At 39.1% G+C, this 23,015-nt stretch overlaps 1 protein-coding gene across 4 annotated transcripts in view; it reads right to left on the bottom strand.

The window, feature by feature from the left end:
* The window catches only part of PIGG (phosphatidylinositol glycan anchor biosynthesis, class G), a 94,206-nt gene that overhangs the window by 36,059 nt on the left and 35,132 nt on the right, over nt 1-23,015 (bottom strand). Inside the window, exons 10-12 of one of the 4 annotated variants that reach the window (XM_010566021.1) lie at nt 20,356-20,547; nt 15,288-15,597; nt 3,693-3,856 (exon numbers count right to left, since the gene is read on the bottom strand). In XM_010566021.1, the coding sequence (XP_010564323.1) occupies nt 3,693-3,856; nt 15,288-15,597; nt 20,356-20,547 (666 nt within the window). Of the gene's footprint in view, nt 1-3,692; nt 3,857-15,287; nt 15,598-20,355; nt 20,548-23,015 lie in introns of those variants that run through there. The other 3 variants (XM_010566022.1, XM_010566024.1, XR_774261.1) reach the window with 3 other exon arrangements.

The raw sequence follows: 23,015 nt of genomic DNA, 5'->3' as shown, positions 1-23,015 counted from the left end.
TTGAGTAGAGAAGGCTCAGCAGGGATCTCACCAATGTTCATAAATATGTGATGGGCAGAAGTAAGGAAGTTGTACCCAGACTCTTTTCAGTGGTGCCCAGTGAAAGGATGAAAGGCAATGGACACAAACTGAAATACAACAAACTCCCCTTAAACATCAGAAAACAACTGTTTTACTGCAAGGGTTGTCATACACGGGAACAGGTTGCCTAAGGAGACCCTGGAGAGTCCATCCTTGGAGATACTAAAAAACCAACTAGATATGGCCCTGAGGAACCTGCTCTAGTTGACCCTCCTTTGGACAGGAGGGTTGGACTCCAGACTCAAGTATTCTGTGATTTCATAAATGCAAAGTGCAGAGAGAGGGAAGGGTATGCATGTGTACTTGCCCCTAGGAAGTGATGCCTCAGTGGAGCTCAGCTTCTAAGAACTCCAGCAGGAAGCTCTGGTAAGCCAGCCCAACTGCTGCAGCTATAAATTACATGGGCTCTGCTAAGTGGCTGGAATAAACAAAGATAGTTAGCACTGAAGTCAGGCCTCCCTGTCGAGGTCAACTTCCTCAGATGCAACAGCTCTAAACAGGCTGCAGGATGCTAGGGACTTTGCTGCGAATGGCACTGCTAAGCAGTTCTGGGCACATCCATTCAGCTAAGACTGTACCAGGATGTGTCAGGAATCCTGACAACATCCTGTGGCAATCTAACAGGACCCACTCAACATACTCCAAAAAAACCAGGGCTGTTGGATTCTTTTAGACCTTCCTATCTGGAGGAAGTGGGGAAAGGACCTTCATCTTGCACTCAGGACCACATAAAAAAAGGAAAGGCTTTGAATTTCACTAACCAAGGCATATTGCTTATAAAACAGTTAATAAGAAGCCTTTATAAAGAACATTCTAAAGCATCCAGCAGTTTTTTTAAAAGGTCAGTCTCCCATACATTTAAGAAAACACATGAAGCAGCTGAACTTCTGCCTTCTGCAGTTTCAGATTTGGCTCCAAGGAATAACGACAAAGTAATGAAACAATCATTTGGCCAGCAACAGCAAAACACAAGAGTAAAATAAAAAGCATACAGACCAAGTTCCAAGCACCATAACATACCAATTTAAACAAGTCCCAGCAGCTACAGAGATTCCAGGCCAGAGTTATGTACTGTTTCGTAGAATAAACAACCTTACCAGTTGACCCAAATGAACCTTAAAATGGCCACACACACAAGCTGCTTGATGGAATCTACTTACATAAGTGATGTGGGTATTACAGGTCACAGCTACCCACTTGAGAGCAGTTTAAACCAGCACTGTACCTGGCAACACTACTAGCTGAGCTTTTAATCTGCAAAAATTCAACCAAGAAAACATCAGAACAACAACCAACACTACTACAGAGGCACATTATTTGAAACAATACTAAACAAGTATAGGTTCTCAAAGATTTTGTTACTGAAAGTTTTTTATTATTTTGTTAGAAGAGCTTTCAAAAAACATGCTATATGGTATCATTTTCTCTTCATTGTATGTTAGTGTTCATCACAGTCTGCAGTCTAGGGTTTAAACAACATTAAAACTTCAGCTCTTTAAAAACATTACAGGAGCTCTTTTTCTTTCCCTCTCCCTCCCCAGACAATGGCACTGAGGTGGTTTACTCCACTGTGCTTGGAGTCCTCCAAGCACAAGCAAAAAGCTCCAGTTCCAAAGCACCTACAGTATAATAATGAAGAATGGAAAGTGGGACTGCTAAAAAACCACAACAACACAAGAACATGGATGTGACCAGTGAAGCCATCTAGCACTATTTTAAACAAAGCATCACAGAGGTATAAAGGAATTGGGAAAACCAGTAGATTAATAGAAGGTAAGTAATACCCAGGGTCATGGGTCACATGTACTAGAAGACAAGAGGTAGGGCTTTTTATATGTACATGGTAACTCTTTTTAAGGAGAGCTGAAAGAACGGAGAAAACTTAAAGAGCTTGGATACTGGGAAGATGTACTGAAGGATCAAAGCAGTAACTAAAGCTAAGCTGAGGAGCATTAGAAACACAGAGTTAAAACTGAGTGTGGTGTGAAGACACCAGGTACTAAGGAAAATTCAAGAAAGAGGTTTCTGTGGTTATACAAATCCAGACATCAATAATTAGTGTATTCTATATCTACTTCTCCTGAAGCAAAAAAATATCAGAATGAACACAGAAAAGGCTGGTTTTCAGAGGCATTATACATAAAGACCAGTACTTTGACAGTATCAGTAAGACCAAAGATGACTTCAAGGTAGCTGGCTTTAGACTAAGAGGTTATGTTCTACACTGAGTCTCAATCTACACTAAGGAGTGCATTATAAAGTAGAGAGCTAGACATCTTTAGAGAGCAATATGGCAGACAGGCAAATCAGTGAATAAGGTGAATAATAAATCGGCCTGCTAAAGGTGCCTGTTAATACAGCGCAATGGACAAAATGACTGTGCAGGAATTTAGCCTGTTAGAACAGGTCCTTCCTGGTTCAGAAACCTCCGCTAGCCTACACAGCTTGGTCATCTGGGGATCCCATCTCCTTACACCTTTGATGAGCACACACGTGCCAACACAAGTTCACAGTGTAGGTATAGCCCAAAACAAATAAGTGAAACGAGAAGAGAAGCCAGAAAACAAAAAGCACTGACAAGATGGGACCTGATGACACTCTGTAGATAAAGGGAAGTCAGAGGTTTACAGAGGATGACAATGTGTAAGGCAAAGAGTTGTGATAAACTACATACTGTCTAAAATCCTACCTGCCAAGCCTGCTGTAACATTTTGCTCCCCGTTTTTAAAAAAAAAAAAAAAATTACATTTATATTCCATGATAACAGAGAAAAGACTCTGGGATGGTAAGAATTTAGTCACTGTCAAATGTTATTTCTGTGAAAATATATCAAGTTTTTGTATCTGTGCACTAATATTATACGATACGGAATTTACAACGCTTCTCTCTATTTTAACATACTGCATCTCTCAGTTTGAATGCCCCGGATGATGAGCTAAATGCAATATTAGAGAGTCCAATTGGATTTTACATGCACACTCAACATTACATAAGCATTTTCCAACTGTTTTCTTAAAATTCCAAATGCACTAACTCATTTTACGTTAATCCATCCGCTACACAAGACACCCAAAAGTACCAATATTTTAGTTACAAATGACTGCAATAACCAGTAACATACAATAAAATAAATCTGTTTTATTTATAAAATGTTGTATGCCACTATGCAAAACAAGGACAGACATTCAAAGAACAGCAAGTTAGTTAAGTCTGAATTCTATTCTATTACTTTAAGAAGTGCTTCTCAGATGTCCTACTTAATAGGTTTCAAGAAGAATGTTTTTCTGCAGCACATGCTGTTACAACGGAAAGTAATAAAATCTTAAGTAATTTAGCACAGCAAACTGAGAACTCATTAAGAAAAAAAAAATTAGTAAGACATACACATATATTCCCAGTGCAAAACTTCTCCAGAGAAAATGAAACTGGAAGAGTGAGGTGATACAAACTCATACCAAAAAAAGAACATGCATTTTCTTAATAGAAAACTAACTTCCGTGGAAAAAAATTATGTGAACAAAACTATTTGTTTGAAAAGGTATACACTATATGGATAGTATTTATATCTGCAGCACATAGAGGAGCATTACTTTAGTTCAAAACATGATTACCTGCTAACTTCAGAACTCAAGTAGCACAGCAGATGAATGGCCCAAAGCAAAGGTCCTGCATATGTTGCAAATGCTGTAAGGAAGATAGCTGGTATCTCCACATAGCTTTCTAGTCCCACAAAACCTGCTGAAACATCCACAGTAGCAATGCCATTTGAATTCCCCTGAAAATAGGAATAAAAAAGTAAAGATTAAAATATCTCCAAAGAAACATTTAGAATACATTAGAATAATATTAATTATTGCACCCATTGAAGAAATTACTCTTTAAGCCACTTTACAGTACAGCCATATTCTTTACATCGGAATTTCAATAAAGCAGCTTACCAAACAAGAGCTTCTATTTAGGATTTACAGACTAATGAAGGCATGAACAGCATGATCTTTTGCTTGTCTTATTTTGTCTGCAAATTAACAAGCCTGTTTAATACATTACATCAAAAAGAGTTTAAAGCAAGCAGCTATAGTTGCTGATTTCAGTCACAATAATGAAAAAAATGCATTTTTCATCATACATGGTTCAAACCCAAGATTTTAGGCCTGTTGCCTTAAATTACACCAAGAAATAAATACTTCTTGTCCATAGAGACAACAGGGCGCTAATTTAGAGCTGTAGTAGAACACTACAACGCCCACCTGCCTGGCCCACAACACAAGTTGTTGCATGTAACCAGATTAAGACAGGCAAATTCAGAGATGTTTCCGCTTCCCACGTCTCTATACCACAATAGATTGCATTGAAATAGACCATAAGTCAGCCTAGATAGCCTGAATCATCAATAAAAGGCATTTAAAGCCTAGAAAGAGAAAACCACAAGGAACACACAGCAGTGAAAGTATCAAGAGCTGTCAAAGACTTCTATGTTTTATCTAGTTTTCTTTTTCAGTGACTAAGACCACTAAATAACGAGTGATAATATAAAATTCAAGGAAGTATTTTCCACTGGAAATGCCCAAGTATTAACTTTACTCAAACATCTAAAGCAGCAAACACACACTGTGATTAGCTTGGCACGTCACATAGGTTTCCTCAAATTAGTGCAAAAGCTAGTGGATATTCTTACAATACCTGGAGAAGCTGATTGGTTTCTACAGCACTGGTATTCTAACAGTCATCAAATTCTTCTTTCCTCCCTACAGCGAGCAATCCAAATGTAAGGGCTGTCACCACCGACAGCCTCAGAGCATACGAGGAATGGCAGCTACTCCTTTCCCTCCAACCTGATCTCCTCTCACCTTAGTGACAGCAGTCTTCTTGAACCGCAAGTTACCCCAGCAAAGAAGAGCCATCATCAAATACATGTCTGGGTTGCTTACAAAATCCAGAGCACACAGGGAAGCACGAAAAATAGGTTGTATTTTCACATACATAAGTAACTAGGCACTGGGGACAGCAAAAACCCTGTTCCTGAAACAGCTCTAAAATCTAAAGAAAAAAAAAGCCATCCTTGTTGACAGAACCATTCAGAGCTCATTATCTCCCATGAATCCTACCATGAAGATATCCCCAGAATGTAAGGGGAGTCTGAATCTGTAAGAGGGCAGTAAGGTATGGATTTTACCAAGACATCATACAGGAGAAAAATCTTGACTTATGACCGTCAGTATTCCTCCTTTTGACCTTCACCATGCACCACTGTAGTAAATTACTCTTACGCTGCACCAGTGTAATAAGTTATTGTTATGCATTTAGCATAATGTTCAGCAGTGACAGAAGCAGAGCAAAGAATAACTAATGATGAGCAGCTAAAGAAAAAGACTATAGGTGCCCTAGAGCCTGTAAGATGAGACTGGAAAAGAAAGCTGTAAAACAAGGCTCCTCAGGTTTAAGGGTTACAGACTGAGGACATGGCAAGAACAGATGGGTCAGGTGCAGCACTTGGAGAGCAGGGCAAGGTGCTGCTCCTCAACAAGCAAAAGTTTGACAGGGACAGGTAGGGAGAGAACCTGCTCTCTTTTCCCACAATCCCTGCCCACAGCAACAGGTCTTTTCCCCATCACATCTATTTATTTTCTCTCCCCTCCTTCTCTGTATGATGCGCACAGAGTAGAAAAGCTGAGACATCAGGCAATCCTGCTCTATCTCATGAAGAGCTGAAAGGTCTCTTCACACTGCTCCACCTGCACATACACATGGTCGATTCTTGGCACCTCAGGGCCACTCCTCATCCCACTGCATGTGAGAAGGAGCAAGAATAAATGCAGCACCTGGGAGTGCACGTCACTGGTCCTGTACAACAGGGCAAAAAGGTCTGCTGTCCTCTGGAAGGTAGTGAGGGCAGAAGGAAACAGGAGGAAGGAACACTGCTTCCCACCTTCTCCCCAACTCCCTGTGGTTCCTTTCACACAGGGCTCACTCCACCAATCTTTGACTTTGTTTAAAGCGATGCAGCTGTAGAACAAGGAGAGCAAGGATGCACACATTTGGATCCACACACTTACAACTCCAACCACACAGGATGTTAAGTGTCCAAACACCCTACTCTCACTAGGAATCTGCTGAGCCTCATGGATGGCTCCACAGCTACTACTGGAAGAGCCCTGCTGAGCAGTAGGAAGCATTTTTTCTTCACATTAGATATCAAGACTAATTAATATATTTGAACTGAATTTTAGTAACTTATGACTTCTAATACTTCACACAATACATAAATAACTGACAATTCAGAGTGTTTGGTTTTATTTTAAAGTATCGCCCAAGTATTTCAAACAGTGCAATAGCTTATTGCGGTAAGGGTAGAAAGTGACAGAAGACAATGCACTATTGCATAAAAGCATTCCATGATAATCCGTCATGAGATCAACAAAGCACAAATATAAGAACACTGGCTAGAGAAACTACCCAGCATATTTGCTACAGTAACAGAGGAGAATCCCTCCATAGACAGTAATGAAAACAATCTAAACCCCTCTTCAAAGCTGCAATAATTTTTCTGAAAAATTTTCAGATACCACATCACTCACTGAATATGAGCTATTACCTGCAGTATCTCAATGAGTCTTGCTGGCCTGAGAAGTACAGAAGTGCAAGACAAAACTGACATGCTTCCGGCTTGTTTAACGACTGGTTTAACACAGCAGACTGTTACTGCACTTCCACTGAGCCCTTCACACAATTGTATGCCTTTCTAGTAACTGGAATTCTATAAACAAGCATAGAATGAGGAATTTACTTTAATTATTTGAAGCAAATAATTTAAGGTGAAAAAATAAAGTCATTGGAAAAGGTTGGTCAGAAAGGTTCTGCTGTCTCCGTCTTCGGAGGTTTCAAGACCCTGAGCAACTTGGTCTGAACTCACAGCTGATACTGCTCTGAGAATGGGGTTGAACTGTGGGCCTTTGAGGTCCCCTCCAACATAAATTATCCTACAATGCTTTTAAATCATAACAAGAAAAAGCCATAAGCCACTTTAAAATGTCACTCAGTCCATCTCTCTACCTAAAGGCAAGATGAATCAGATATAAATGACTCTGAAAATTTACAAACCTATTCTGTTCTCCTCCAGTGATAAAAAATACCAGAAAGTATAAACCAGTCTTAAAGGTTTTGAGACTGTATTTTCTTTCTGCTCTTCTGCAGATAGACTGCTCTAAGGATGGGAACAAAAAACCAAAAGACCAATAAATAAATACATGGAATTTTTGTTCATTTATGAGTTTTCATTCAATGTAACTAAAATGTTTTAAGAAATATTTACAGCAGCATAATTTTTTTAGGAGCTGCTATAGTTAAGAAAAACAAGTAAGATACTTATTTCCATTCTTGCCACATCTGAAGGGCAAGTAGCAATGATATAGTATACTTCTGGGAAATGACTGATAAGTTATGAGATGTGGACAACTCAGAGCTTAGGAGAAAACAATCAATCATTCAAGCTTGTTGAAAAATTCAATAAGAGGTTCTCAAGCTTGCAATAATATCCTAACAAATAAGTAGTGTTCTGACTAAATGTATTAATTTCATATCTGTTTGACAACACTGGAGTATTTTTAACTTTGCTTCTCCTCATTGGTTTACACAAAGCAATAAATAAAGCAAAGATGCTAACTACTAAAACAAGACTAAAAAAAACCTATGTAGTTTCACCCAGCTTCACATAAATAACAGAGGATTTTACCCAGCCAAGCTCTGAAAACCTCCAAGCATAAAGACTGTTCAGCCTGTGTGAGCAACATTTTCCACTGCTTGCTATTCACAAAAATCTTGCTGAAGGGCTGGAAAAATGAGTTAATGTGTAGTCTTCCCATGTAAGTTACAACTGTTTAATAAATTTGCCTTCTTGGTACACATTGTCAGAGAGCAGCAAGGGCCAGCTGGTTCTGCAAGGGAAGGTAAGCTGGGAAATGAGCATGAAAACAAGGCAAGTGAGAGCAGTAAGTCAGGAGGACTGGGAATGCTCAGTGGCATGTCCAGGTCAGGCCTGGATCCAGAGACAGTGATTAGGGCCAGACGCAGCCCAGGGATCACACAGCAAGTCCGCAGTGACAAGGCAGGTCCAAGATTCGCCAGGAAGCCCAGTCACCAGGTCTAGGTCCAGATCAGGATCAAGAAGGTACGAGACAGGAAGAGACATACCTGCTTACAGAGCTGTGACACAGCACAGGCAGTAAAGCATCAGATTAAAAGCAGCTCCCAAAAGAAAGGAGGGCCAGGCCTTTCTTCCTAAGGCCGTGCCTAATAATACAGTTTTCTCCCAACAGCTCCTCTCAGTGAAGGAGATAACCTTGAGTTCTGCTAAACTAAACTCCTAGACAGGAGATGCGCTCAGGGCCCTGGCACAGATAAAGTACAGAATGCAAAACCAAGTGTAAGCTCAAGGCATTTGTTTTCAACCCATACTTAATTTGGTTTTTCTTCTGCTTCTACTTAAGATCAAAATATTAGCTTCCACACCCAGGCACTTAATTTCCCCCCTACACTTTTATCAACTATACCAACTGAATAATGAAAAATAGTATCTGTTCCTATGAACCTTGCTTACTCTGTACACTTCGGATTTTCACAGCTATGCTTCCATAAAGTCTTTAAGGAAATTTTTTTCAAAAGAACACTGCCTCATTCATTAAATATGCTATCCTGAACAAGGCTATTTTTACTCACTAACATATTCAAAAGGCCATCACTTACATTCCACACTTAGCGAGACAGAGTTACTGCTTTTGTCATTACATGCCCATGTTGCTGAGCCTTTATTAAATCTTGGTAGGCAAGAGGGTAAGAAGTCTCATTCTCCTTATAATCACACCAGGACATGTGCAAAAAGTAGTTCTCCAAATCTCACTCCTATTTCCAGATGAAAGAGTTTTATATTTAGTTTATATTCCTCTTCTCCTGCCTCATTTAGCTAGCATGGTTTAAATTTAGTATCCAATCTGATCTACACCAACAACAAATTTCAGTGTTTTTCAAAGTCTGTATTTCAACCATAAACCTGCTATTATTTTTGTATGCTACATTAGATCTTTATGCCTGCCTAGAAATTAAAAACCTAGCACCACTCTGAATCCACCCAGTTTAATAGTGGTAGCTCTTGTAACCACAAAACTTGAGGAAAGTAAGTCAGGGAACACATTTACATCTCTGCCAGCAGTGCACATCATGCCTAATAATACAGTTGAGCTTCCTTCACATCTCTCCCCTAGCATTGAAGCATATATATTGCTCATTCCAGAGGTAGCAAACAAGTGACTAGCTGGTACCAAGGTAGGCTGAACAGGGGTCAATATTGAAGTTGAGAAATTGATGGACTTCTCCAGCAGAAACAGCCCAGTTGTACTTCCTTAATGCTTATTCAGTATTTAAGAATAAATGTCACATACTGTCTGAAATACAACCCTTCCCTAAGTCAGCCAAAATGTGACCTCAATGTTGATAGTCATGGCAAAGACAGGTAGTTGCTAAATCTGGGACACCTGCACTTATTAAGAATGGTGTACCTTCACTGGAAGACATTGGAAGTAACAAGGGGATCTGAAAGCTGTCACCAGGCAAAGACCTTGTTTTTCCCACAAGGTAAAGGAAAAAGATTAAATGGGTTATTCAGACAATTAAAATCTGTTACTAAACAAAAGCTACATCATGAAAAGTACGGGTACTTTCAGAGTTCCACCTTCCATCACTCAGGTAAGGAAGAGCTGGAAAGTGTACATAACCACACAAAATCATCTATGGCTTCTCCTGAGGTCACTTGCCTATGGTACTCGAGATATACATAAACACTTAAAGATTGAGTGCCTGCATCTGTCACAAAAGGTGTGAGTAAACAGGGGAACCCGCATTGCCATGAGAAGAGAGTGTTTCTAACACACCTGAAGGGGAGGTAAACTTCTGTGTGTTTGGGAGAGGGGAGTCCCAGTGTAGGGGTGGGGGCTAGATCTTTTTCAAATCAGGTGTACAAAATGGCACAGAAATTGGTGAGTGGTCAACTGTTGTATACCTGGTATGGAACTTACATCTATAGTTCAGTGACTGCCAGTTAATTAAGTGCCATTAATGTATGATTGCCAGTTAATTACGTGTCACTAACAAAACACTTCAATCCTGATTTTAAGCTACACAAACTGAGCAGTTTTTCCCTTACAACAAGTCATTTGTGCTCTAGACTCTGAACTCAAAGGAAAGGGAAGGAGAAACTTAAATATATCCAAGAAAAATAATTAATGAAGAAGTGGGGGTTGTAGGTTGGCAGATTTTTTAATTTTCCTTGCTAGTGCAGATCAGAATGCTACATACTGAGGAAACCTACATACAAAGAGCATGAAATTAAACATAATTTCTGGAAGAAGTTTCTTCCATCCTGGGATCTACAGTCCCAGACAGGAAAATCTGTTCTCAGAACAAATTGGGAGAAGTTTAGCAATTGAAGAGAGAACATTAATTAGATTTTGAGGGACCTTTGTAGCCTCTGTAATTTTATGAGCTATCAGCTCAACCATTCTACTTCTCTACACTAATATTTTGCACATCAGATAATTGCTTTAACTGAGAAGGGAAACCAAAACCCCTCTTAGCCTTGTATGATTCAATTTGTTCTCTTCCATACCTGCAGAACAATTTTTTCATCAGAGAGTAAAACAACAAAGCTAACATCTGAAGAGTGATATTTTGGTCAAACTCTTAATCTCCATCCTAGAAAGGGCATCTAATGTAAACGTACTTACAACATTTTTAAAAGAGAACGAAAAACTTGCTCTCTAAGGAGTGGGGGGCGGAAAAAAATTCTATCTGTCTTGACTCTTAAAAGCACTTTTTCCCTTATCAGAATTGATTTCTCTATTTTTGAAACATCTCTAGGATGTTTTGAAAATAGAAAAAAATAAAGAAACAGAGATAAATAGAGAAAATAGAGAAATAGGCCACAATCAAAACTGTTCTTTCTAAACTCTCTCCTGTTCTATTACAATTAATGTCATTTTATTCTGCCTTGGGCATGCTGAACAGGCGCACACCTTGTTTTTCCAAGTAGACAGCCAAAAAAATTTGCAAAATACTGTTGGCAAGTTCTTCTGAAATTGATACATTTTTTAAGAGGCCCTATGCTAAAGAAAGAATTTGTCAAAATTTTTTCTAAGCCGTTGCTAAATTCAGAAGAATCTCTTCAAAGCTGAAGTTTACAGACACGTGATGGGACAAAAAAAGGCAGCTCTTTATCTGGATCTACTCTACTTTGTATCTTGGACTTGGTAATAAACAGCATAGGAAACAACATGAGGGAAAAAAAGCTTTGGTCTGTTTTGACCAGAAATTTTGATAAGTAACTATCACCCTTCATTCTCCAGATCTTAGAGTGACAGGAGATGACCAGTCAAGCAATCTGGCTCACATGAAGCAATGGAGAACTTCTCCTCCCTGAGCTTTGGATGCTGTGACTCAGCAGCATTTCTATGTGCAAGAGACTCCCTTGTCAGAGCTAATTTTTAAAATATCCTCAAGTTTGCTGAAATCTGTATCTTTTTGGAAGTTATTATTTCCAAAGGAAACACATCTAGAAGAAATATCAGAATTGCCAGCGGGGTGATGGGGCCTAGGTGGATGCCCTGAAAATGCAGGATATCCAACAGCACAATGTGCGGCCAATTAAAATGGAAATCACTTCTTCCAGTCTTCTAAAAACCAAAAAACTCCTCAATTGCAAGGGTAGTTGAAAGTGCAAAATATAAGTTATTAAAAAGAAAAATCTTAAAACACATTTCTATGTTCCCACTAACACCAGTATAAAACCACTAAAAAAACCCAACACGTGCTATTAGATCTGTTAGCTTTTACTGGTCTTGAACAAATACATTTTTATTGGTATAGAAAAAAACCTTTGGCATAGCATTGTCAAATGAAAGGAGGTATCATGCTCTTGATAGCCTCTGATAGCTTATTTCTGAAGCAGCTAAACACATTTTCCAAAGTTCATGGAAATTCTTCCAGAAAAGTTATTCCCCAATTTTTTGCAGCACTCAGATCAGAGAAGACACAAAATTTAACCTGCCCAATTACAATTCCACAGCAAAGATATTATTTCAGGAAGTCCTTACTTTCTATTCCATCATACCATATTGGCCAGAGATACATGGCCTGTATGTATCTAATGCACTTTCACCTCATAAGGAGGCTTTTAACAGCGTCTCCCATAACATCCTCACAGGCAAACTGATGCAGTCCAAGCTACAAAAGCGGACAATGAGGTGGACTAAAAACCGGCCCAGCTACCAGGCTCACACAGTTGCGATCAGCAGCACAAAGTCCACCTGGAGGTCAGTCATTAAGGATCAGTCCCAGGACTTGGCACTGGGGCCAATACTGTTTGACATCTTCATTAATGACCTGGATGATGGGACAGAGTGCCCCCCCAGCAAGTCTGCACACAGGACAAAACTGGGACTAGTGGTTGATACAGCAGATGGGTCTGCTGCCACTCAGGGGCACTTCGACAGGCTAAAGAAATGGTCTGACAGGAAACTCATGATGTTCTGCAAAGGGAAATGTCAAATCTGGCACTTGGGGAGGAATAAACCCATGCCCTGGGTCAGGCTGGGGGCTAACCATATGGAAAGCAGCTTGGTAGAGAAGGACATAGGTTGTTCCTCGTGGACACCATGTTGTCTGTGAGCCAGCCATTTGCCCTTTGTGCAAAGAACAAGAGCACCTGGGACTGCATTAGGGAGAGCATCACTAGCTGGTTGAGGGAGATGCTCTAGTCCCTCTACAAAGCAGTGATGAGATCACACCTGGGCTCCTGGGTCCAGTTCTGGGCTCCCCCCAGCACAAGACAGACATGGATCTACTGGACAAAATCCACTGAAGTGACACAAAGATGGTGATAGGAACAAAGCATCTGACATACAAACATCTATCTGAAAGGGCTGGGTCTGTTTACTCTCAAGATGAGAAAGCTCAAGAGGGATCATAACAATGTGTACAGATATCTGATGGGGGGGAGTAAAGAAGACATAGCCAGACTCTGACCACCTCAGTCACTCAGTAGTGACTAGCGAAAGGATGAAAAGCAATGCACACAACCTGAAATACAAGAAGTTCTGTTAAACATCAGAAAAAGCTTTTTTACTGGCTAGAGTGGTCAAGCACTGGAACCAACTGCCCAGAGAGACTGCAGAGTCTTCATCCTTGCAGGTACTTAAAAATGGACTGGATACGGTCCAGACCAACCTGATCTGGTTGACCTGCCATTGGACAGGGCAGGTTGGGTTGAATGATCTCCAGAGGCGCCTTCCAGCCTCAACTATCCTGTGATTTGGTGGTTCTGTGAAATTCTCACCCAACTGTACCAAGAATTCATCAGTGCAAATGGGTGCTTTATGAAAACATTCAAACCATTCTTTATTAGTCCCTTCTCCATAATTAGGATTTTCTTGCCAGCCTACCCACCATTAAATTTCTGACAGCTGCTTTTGCTTGGTACCTCAGTACTGAGAGGGCCCTGCCTTCAGCCTCTTGCCAACCCAACTAAGGGCTGCTCTCAGAAGGCCATAATCAGAGATGACTGCCTGAACAGTAACATTCAAGACATGCAAAAGCCATTCAACGAAAAAACATTACATCCTCTGAGCCGGAAAACTGGGTAGGAAGGGATGAATCAGGATGATCTTATCCTCATCAGCAATTCCCTATCCTTACATGCACTCTCAGAGCAAAGTCAAGCCAATCCTCAGCCAGTACTAACAGGATCAGCAACTGAGTAGGTAAGTACCGTAAGCTTGACCACAGTTTTAACATCCTCAGTCATGCCTCAAAAGTCAAGCCAACACAGGTCTCACCTTGAAATTTTGCAACAAATCAGAAAGCCTATCCTCCTAAACCAGAAACAACCTGATTTCCAACTTAACACATGCCCTCTTAAGACAGTGTCCTGGTTTCAGAGGGGTTAGAGTTAATTGTCTTCCTAGTAGCTGGTATGGTGCTATGTTTTGAGTTCAGTATGCAAAGAATGTTGATAACACACTGATGTTTTCAGTTGTTGCTAAGTAGTGTTTAGGCTAAAGTCAAGGATTTTTCAGCTTCTCATGCCCAGCCAGCAAGAAAGCTGGAGGGGCACAAGAAGTTGGCACAGGACACAGCCAGGGCAGCTGACCCAAACTGGCCAATGGGTTATTCCATGCCATGTGATGTCACATCTAGTATAGGAACTGGGGGGAGTGGGGGCAGGGGAATCGCTGCTCGGGGACTAACTGGGTGTCGATCGGCGAGTGGTGAGCAATAGCACTGTGCATCATTTGTACGTTCCAATCCTTTTATCATTGCTGTTGTCATTTCAATAGTGTTACCATTATCATTATTAGTTTCTTCTTTTCTGTTCTATTAACACATTCTTATCTCAACCCACGAGATTTACTTCTTTTCCTGATTTTCTCCCCCATCCCACTGGGGTGGGGGGGTGGGGGGCGGGGAGTGAGTGAGCAGCTGCGTGGTGCTTAGTTGCTGGCTGGGGTTAAACCACGACAGACAGTCTGCTACACTAAGTCTCTAACATTATTAGAAGTGGAAAGAACTTCTCCAGCTTCAGTGCTAATGAAAGTTTTTGCAGAATTGCAACCTTATTTGCAATGCAGAGAACTATGTTACTGAAATTAGTAAGGCTCCTCAGGAAAGAAGATACCATTTGATATAATAAAATTGCCAATTAGCTATGATTCTCATAAGAGACATTACCTTGTCACAGAACTTCCCTTCCATCTTAAACTGTACGTAGACCTATTGTGATGCTACCAAAGGTTTTGTAAGCCTCAAGAATCAGGGACAAAAAGGTTTTTACTGGCATTAATCAACTCAGCTGAAATTTTTAAATTTATTATCACCAGAACAGTACTTAGGAGGCCCACTAACAGACCAAAATCACCCCTGGTACAGGTATCCGATACTTTTAACACTTTTGGAAATCTGTATTGAGGATAAGTTATCAAGGTATGCATCTTTCCCTGATTCTGAAAACAAAACCTTAATAATACAGTTAAAAACTAAACCCTTCTGACAACTCAGTAAACTCTTCAACTCTGAGACTTAGTTGGCATTTTACTCACAACAGACAATATTGCTTTCAAAACCTATTCCCCCCTCCCACCCCTGTAGGGGAGAGTATTCAAGCTTACCTGAAAATAGAAGAAAGCTTGGCCAAACCAATAGTGCATGATAGTAATCTGTGCTGCATCAAATTTCAAAGGTCTCCAGATATATTTTGTCATCATTGTCTGTATCAGCAGACAAAACACCAAGACTGGTAAATTGTGAGGTCTAAATAGAAGGGCTGCTAGTAGAACCAATCCACTATATACTTCCCATAATCCTGTACTCTTCACGCTGGAGTCTGCAGAAATAACCTGTGACTTTAGTAAATCTTTAGTGCCAGTGAAGACTATGCCAAGAACAAAGACATAAACAAAACGAGCTTCAGTAATCCCCCTAAAGAGGAAATAAATAAAAAAAAATTTAAAAAAATTAATAAATAAATGAGAAAGATGAGCTACTTACTAATATCTATTTCACAGGTCAAAAAGTCTTTCAAGAGAGGTGCAAGACCAATGCAATTCTGCCAAACAGGTTAAATTCTAAGGCTAGTTACTGGCCAATTTAATGAGAAAGCTTTCTCAAATACAAAATCTCTAAAAATGGTTCATACTTAAATTACAATACCTCCAAATCAACTTTAGCAAAGAAAACTGCTTGTGCTAAAAACTAAACTAACCTAAAATATAAAAATTAAATTATATGTCAATTAATGTAACCAAAATAAATTTATGTTATTACTATTCAAGGTCTAGATCCATAAATACTTTCATATAAGTATGCCATTTTTATAGCGTAATGAATTTCCCCCCAAATACTCCTTAGAGTGATATGGAAACTTTATTTCAGGCATTAAATTGACTTAAAAATTACTATTCCCTTTAAGTTGTTCAGTGATTTTTCACAACTCACTCATACAAATGTGTTTCCTTTTAGTCAACCAAAAAGACTGTGACAGTATTTGAAGATCCTTATTTGTCTGAAACTTCTGCACACTTCAGACATTTTCTCACCTTACACAGCTGCACAGATATACAGATACACTAGTTTATACCAGCACATTTTTTCCTTGTAACTGTACACATTTTTTCAAATCCCTAAGCAATCCCAGTACAGAAAAATGAATGTTTTAAGTAGTAAGTGTAATTAGCATCTACTGCTATGTTCATTGCACTTATAAATTCATTGGCTTCTTCATTTCCAGCAAAAGTCACCTTCTGAAGAAAACACAGCATCTCATCCAAAAAGCTGACAAGGACAAGGACCAGTAACCTTAAAAACTGTGACCTGCTATTCTAGAAGTGCAAGGCCCAAGAAACAAAGAAAGTGAAAGCAGACATCAATCAGAATGCACTCATATTCTTATGTTTACTGGGCAAAAAAAGTCGCAGATCATGCTAGTGTGAGCTAAGCTATAATAATCCATTGAACTCACTAAACGAGCATATGAAAAACTTTGTGGTTATAAAATTATTTTTTTTATCTTGCAAAAGGTAAAAATACACATTATCTACACATTTACTCCATAATTTTATATACATTATCCTTAGGGATTACCAGTCACTTTATACATGAGTGGTGAATGAACATGGTCTCCTGCAAAGTTAATATGATTCACTCAGAAGTGAGGATTCTTGAGTTATCTGGACTTAATAATATATGGAGGATTAGACCACGACACTAAAAATACTAAAAGCGTGATTACACTTGGTGTAACTAGTGTAACTAGCTGACCACAGAAAACACCACTAGTCAAAATTTCTAAAAGTAAATTCTCCTTTTAAGGTCAATTTTTTTTTCTGTCTTTGGAAGGTCACCTTCCTTCTCAAACAATTACTAACAAATGAGTTTGAATTCAATCTCTCTTTTCCACATACAGGAAAGAGAACCAAAAAGCAAGACGAGGAATAATAAGCAACAGTATTTACATGTTCAGGTTTCTTTGCACCCACAGAACCAAGAAAAAAGGCAAAACCACCACATGATAGTGATGTGGCCTTCCCAAACCTGAATACAGTGTTCTGTTTTGTGGTTTAGCTTTCAAAGGTTCAAACTCATACCTAATGGTCTATGCAAAGGGGCTTTACTATTTTATTCCCTTAAATAGCAAGCCTTTGTAAAACCCCTGTAAGGCCCACTGGCTTCTTCCTTTAGGGGGAAAAAAAAAACAAACAGTAAAGTTTAGAGAATTCCTGCGTTTCTGGCTAATGCAGAAATCCAGTGCGCTTTTTCAGCATCTCTGGTGATTCTGATGTAATTATTACCATAAAATATTCAGATACATTCATGCGACCTAAAGGTAAAATTTTAAGAAATAGCTTTGGGTATTTGTCACTATTAAATGAGTTAAGTGAAAACTGAAATTAACCTGTTTATGGAAATTCAAACTAAAAAAACAATTTCTCAGCAAATTATTTTGTTTCAGTATGGTATATACTTACCTTTTTCATTGCACAAACTATCATTTTTTAAAAGAACTCTGAGGAAAACAGAAGGCCAAATGACTTCCTTGCATTTTTTAATTTAGAGGTTATCTTATTTATTGAAGATGGGACACACTTCAATTGCATCTTCTCCCTCATCCACCTCCCAGCAGTTGTCACATTCAGAGAAAAAAACCTTATCTTCAGTAAAGGTACAAAGAAGGGGCATTTCAGAGCAAAGATCCTCCATCTTACAGAAGAAAGCATTATGCATGAAAAATGCAGTGGCTGCCTACAGCTTTTTCTCATATTACACAAAACTACCTCTACCTTGCACCTGGATCTGGAGCTATTCCGTATCATGAATACACTAAAGATACCTCTAGACACATTTAAAAGAAAGTCCTGGTTTTGTTCCTGGTGGCGTTTTAAATAGGCTTTTACTATTTATCACATCAGCTACCTAATAAAGATGAGCTAGGATCACTATGTCAACGCATCACATCTGAAATCTACTAACGTGTCTACCATCTTTTTTGACATGCTGTATTGGGAGCCTTGCTGAAGATAATGAGTTTGAGGAGTTAGTGATCTTGGGCAAACCATGGCTGCTCTATTAGGCCTTGTACTTCAGCCTCAAGAAGCCCACGTTAGCCTGAGTAGCTGCTGCAAGGAACAATGCTAGAACCCCTGTGCTGGCCTGTGTTGTGCCACTGGTGGGCATTATGACAGAGATAACATTCTGACCTGGCAAGAGTAGGCACATGGGTTTATTTTGGTTTGTTAGGGTTTTGTTGTTGGTGGTGGTGGTTTGGGTTTTTTTGTTTGGGGGTTTTTGTTGGTTTGGTTTTTTTGGTGGTTTGTTTTTTTTTTTTTTTACACACAAAATAAAAGGTACCATGGTATGGTGAGGGAAGCAGAACCTCCCAAGAGATGGGACCCGTGTGCCACAGCTTGCCATGGGAAGATTCATCTGGGGTTTGTCTGATGCTGCATGAAAGCAGGGTTCCCAGCATCTGAAAGCACTCACTACCTATATTCCTTTTTCAATCTTATTAAAACAGCTATCTGTTACATATTTGTTGTTGGTCCTTTCTTACTGACAACTGGAAAGAGCCCTGCACCACGCTTCCCGCCCCAGGTGTGGAACACATGGTGACACAAAGGTCGAAACCTGTGTTTGCTAACCCCACCAGCTTTCACCAAACTGCTTACACAGATGATCTAAATAAAGGTTATAAAGCTTTGAAACATGACAGTAACTTTTAAACCTGTATATAACATGAGATATATAACGGGCTGACATAATTTAAGCAAATCACCATATTCACTATTTAAGGCAAAATAACACTAAAAGCCTGTATCTTTCTTGTTATAATTGCGATCAATATGCTGATTATAGAATGAGCAAGTTCCCAGTAAATACTCTGCCTTTAGTATTTAAGTACTCCACTTCTTTCTCTAATCACATTTTATTTGTGGCTCAATTGCTGTAATTAACGTTCTGTCCCACATTGCAATATTTTTCTTCCTATTGCAAGGACAGTATTCTTCTCCAAGGATGTTACACAAACACAAAGCAAAACTAGACGTCACACTCAGAAATCAGGCATGTTTCAAACACAGAACCAAATCCTGCAGACTAAGTAAAGATTACCATTACTTTTGCATCCAGCAGAGCTGGCACACAATGTTAACACTAGTATACAACTAGAATTATCTTCAGTATGTGGAGAGATGGAATGTATGTAAATATATCTAGATATACATACATAAAATATTTGTTATAAAACATGCCTCGTTAGCAAATCTGATCTTCTATATGTCCTAAGATCTCCTGCAGGGTTTTTTCCATCTCTGCACATCTTGTGAATTTCTGGTCCCTGATTAAGAAGCTCCAACAGAAACCATATGCATCCATATCAAATTCAAAATGAGTGCAAGAGTAAGTTTATTATATCTATAAGACAATTGTTTTACAACTTCTCTTCCATGACCCCTTCCTCCTCATCAAATGTCCTAACTAACTCTGGGAGTTTTCTGCAGCTCTCTGACATTTAGAAAAACTTGAGGTTGCAGAGCCAGGTACAATCCAACAGTAAAAAGTATCCTAAGAAAACTAAAGCCACTTAGCTACATTCCAAAAGTAGCTACTGGTGAAAGAGCTAATAGCTTCCTTACAGTTACAGACTAGTTCTATAAGAAATGTAACATCCACATACAAATTCTTTGTACGCATTGTGCAGCACAGCCTAGGCCTCAAAAAGGATGTGGTTGTATCTTGAAAGGCCATCCATTACAGAACACTCACCTGCAAAAGAAAGATATGGAAAAGCAACTCTCCCAATTACTGCCTAAGAATTTCAAAACTAGGAATTAGCTAAATGATCTTGGCACATGCTCTGCCAAATGTGGCAAGTCCATCTAAAACGAGGAGATGGTGCATTTGGAGTTTCTCTGTAGCAAAAACACAGGGTATCACCATTAGATTTTCCTCATATTAATTCTTATCTGATTGGCTTCTGATCTGTCACAGTCAAAAGATCCTTCATGGGACTCAAAATTATGCACATACCACAAAAACTGAGTGCTGGCCACCTACAAAATAGAGTTTTATTCACAAAAATGTGATTGCAGCCTAGACATAACATACCCTCCCACCTCATCCCCTGATATCCAAAGTGTTAACACCTCTCTAGAAATACAGTTACATACCTGTTGATTAACTTACTTTGAAATATCTTTGCTGGCATGTTGCCATGGAAATATGACATTTCCAATAGCTGCCCGGTAACTGTAGACTCCCAGGAGCCCGAGCACCATAGCAATTTTTGAAACCAGGGAGCATCTTCTTTGAACCAGAAAGAAGATCATAAGTAGAGAAACTGCAGCCAAGAAGGAGAGTTCAGATTTCTGTTCAGAGCTGGGAAAAAAAACAAACCAAAACAAAAAAAACCCACAACAAAAAAAACCCACAACAAAAAAAAACTTCAAACCACTGTAATTACTGCTAAACACATTTGACAAAGCCTTAGCTACAGCACCGTACTTCCAAATTAATCACTGCACTGACATCTGTTATTAACTTTCCAAGAGGTATGGTAAAATATTTGAGTATTTTTAGAAAAGTGGTTTCATTAATGAGGTTTTCTATTCAAGCATGCATGTTTAAAAGTGTAATTATTGTGTTCCATCATATGCTAGTTATTCTGTTAATTATATAAAAGCTGAGCTGCATATTGCATAATAGAAAAGGGTCTAATGCTTTTAAACCAGGGTTTTGGTTTTTATACATTTTGAAAGAGTGCATTTTGCTTATACTACAGCATGTCATTTTCTAGCATAAGGCAGAAAAGATTTTTTCACTATAGAATTAGAACTATTCTCTCTTTTTAAATAACTGCACATGTATTTGATTTCATTTTAGACATACAAAACACTACCTAGCCGAAATGACCAGAAATATACTTCATAGTTTAAAACATACACGTACAAACACTTCAGCACAGTATGATTAATTCCCTTACACAACTACAGCACCTGGTACTGGATCAATACATACAAGAGATAAAGACACAAAATTTGCATCATGGCCAAGAAGACTACAGGTACAGTTTGTTTGTTGCCCTGCATCCTAAATAGGTAACATTCACTCCAGAACAAAGGGCATTTCATTGCGTATGCTGCCAACATTTTGTATTTAAATCTACAGTAATATCAATTAGCACTGCAAAATGTAATGGGGTAAGGTAAAGGTCTGCACTCAACCCCTACTCTAGCTAGCTATGCAATTTCAGAAAGCCCACTGTAATCCAAGAACTGCTAACCCTTGCCTACTGCAAATATTCCCAGTATCCCAAATGACCTAGAACCACTAATTTTGTTAGATTGACCTTCTGTTAAGAACATCACATAGAATGTGAGAGCCAAGGGCTCCATCTTCTGTCTTCCACACTTCAAAATGTCATCATAAAAGATCACTAATTTCAGCAAACTGGCAGTTAGCCTGGGCTGTTACCTGCATTAAGTCTGACTGCACTTACAAAACTCCAGTTTTATCATTGTTTTAATTAAAATTATAGTACTTCAAAGAGGTTTACTTTCCTATTCCCTAGTATATGCTTTAACAGGAGTTGGACCAATAACTGTTGTGCTTGGAAAGTCACAGAGGAAAGAATATGGGGCAGAAGAATTGTCCTGTTAGTCCTCCCTGCAGGACCCAGTCAAGCACTTTATACAACTAAACAAGACTCCCAAGGAGTAAGAACCAGAACACTATGGGAGAGAAAATGTAGTCTTGATGTTTCTCCTCACTATTGTTCCTCCTCTACAGGAAAAGACAGTAGCAGCAGTGAATGGATTGCTGCAGCAACCTGTGAAGATAGTGTCTGTACTATCTCTTATGATCAACACATAAAGAAGTAATTTAGTAGCCACTGCATCTTTCAAATGAACCTTTGTGGAAAATTTTAAAAGCTTTCAGGCCATATTCTCCTTTGGCTGCTCATTGTATGAGAGTGAGATAACACAAATCAGGGATAAATAAAAGCACATCACCATCATCATCATCTTTGTCTTTGGCTCTTTACCTAAAAAAGTCAATGCACGTCTGTTAAGAGACTTTTGCAGGCAAACCTAACATAGCAACACATAAAAAATTAAAAAATATTCCTACCTGTAAGAAGTAATTGCTGGTGCTATATCAAAGGAAGACACTCACCAACAGCTGCAATTTCCTACAGTGTACATCTGAAATCATACTCTAACCCCCGCCAAAAGATAGAAAATTCTCAATGAAGGCCCAGTGGACAGCAAAGGTATGTTCAAAGTCACATGTACATCAGTCACTAATAGTGCATTCTTGACTGCTAGCAAAGGGTTTTATATTCAACTTGTGTCCACGTTTTCTGGTAATAGTCCTGTGATTTCTGTTTTGGATTTTTGTAAATTCGTTGCAAAAAAGCCTACTCCAGTGTTTCATAGAGTTTGCTGAAGCAACTATAAAAGAATTTATAGCAAGTGAAGTCAGGTCAGCATAAATCACCTACAGTTTCAAGGTTTTCCAGCCAAGGTTCTTACAGTTAGGCAGCTAAGTGCATATTAAATTAGCATCTATTTTGAAAGAGGATTGTAGTTGCTCAACCCAGAGTCCAGCCATTTAGCAAAGCTCTAAATGATTTTGATATTCTACTCAGAAATACAAGCATGAACGTGCCACTCCGATCTCAGCTGAAATGTAGCGGGTTTTGCCCAAACCACAAAATTGAAAGTGAAGAACTGATCATTTCCTGAGAGAACCTAGGGAAGGGGGAAGGAGAAAAAGAGACCTTCAGCTGTATGTTCTTACTGTAACAGCTTGTGGTCTACACTTTCATACTTTGGGTATCAGAA

Source organism: Haliaeetus leucocephalus, unplaced genomic scaffold (assembly GCF_000737465.1).
Source record: "Haliaeetus leucocephalus isolate CR32 unplaced genomic scaffold, Haliaeetus_leucocephalus-4.0 Scaffold201, whole genome shotgun sequence".
NCBI lineage: Eukaryota > Metazoa > Chordata > Aves > Accipitriformes > Accipitridae > Haliaeetus > Haliaeetus leucocephalus.
This window is presented reverse-complemented; position numbering and strand designations above follow the sequence as displayed.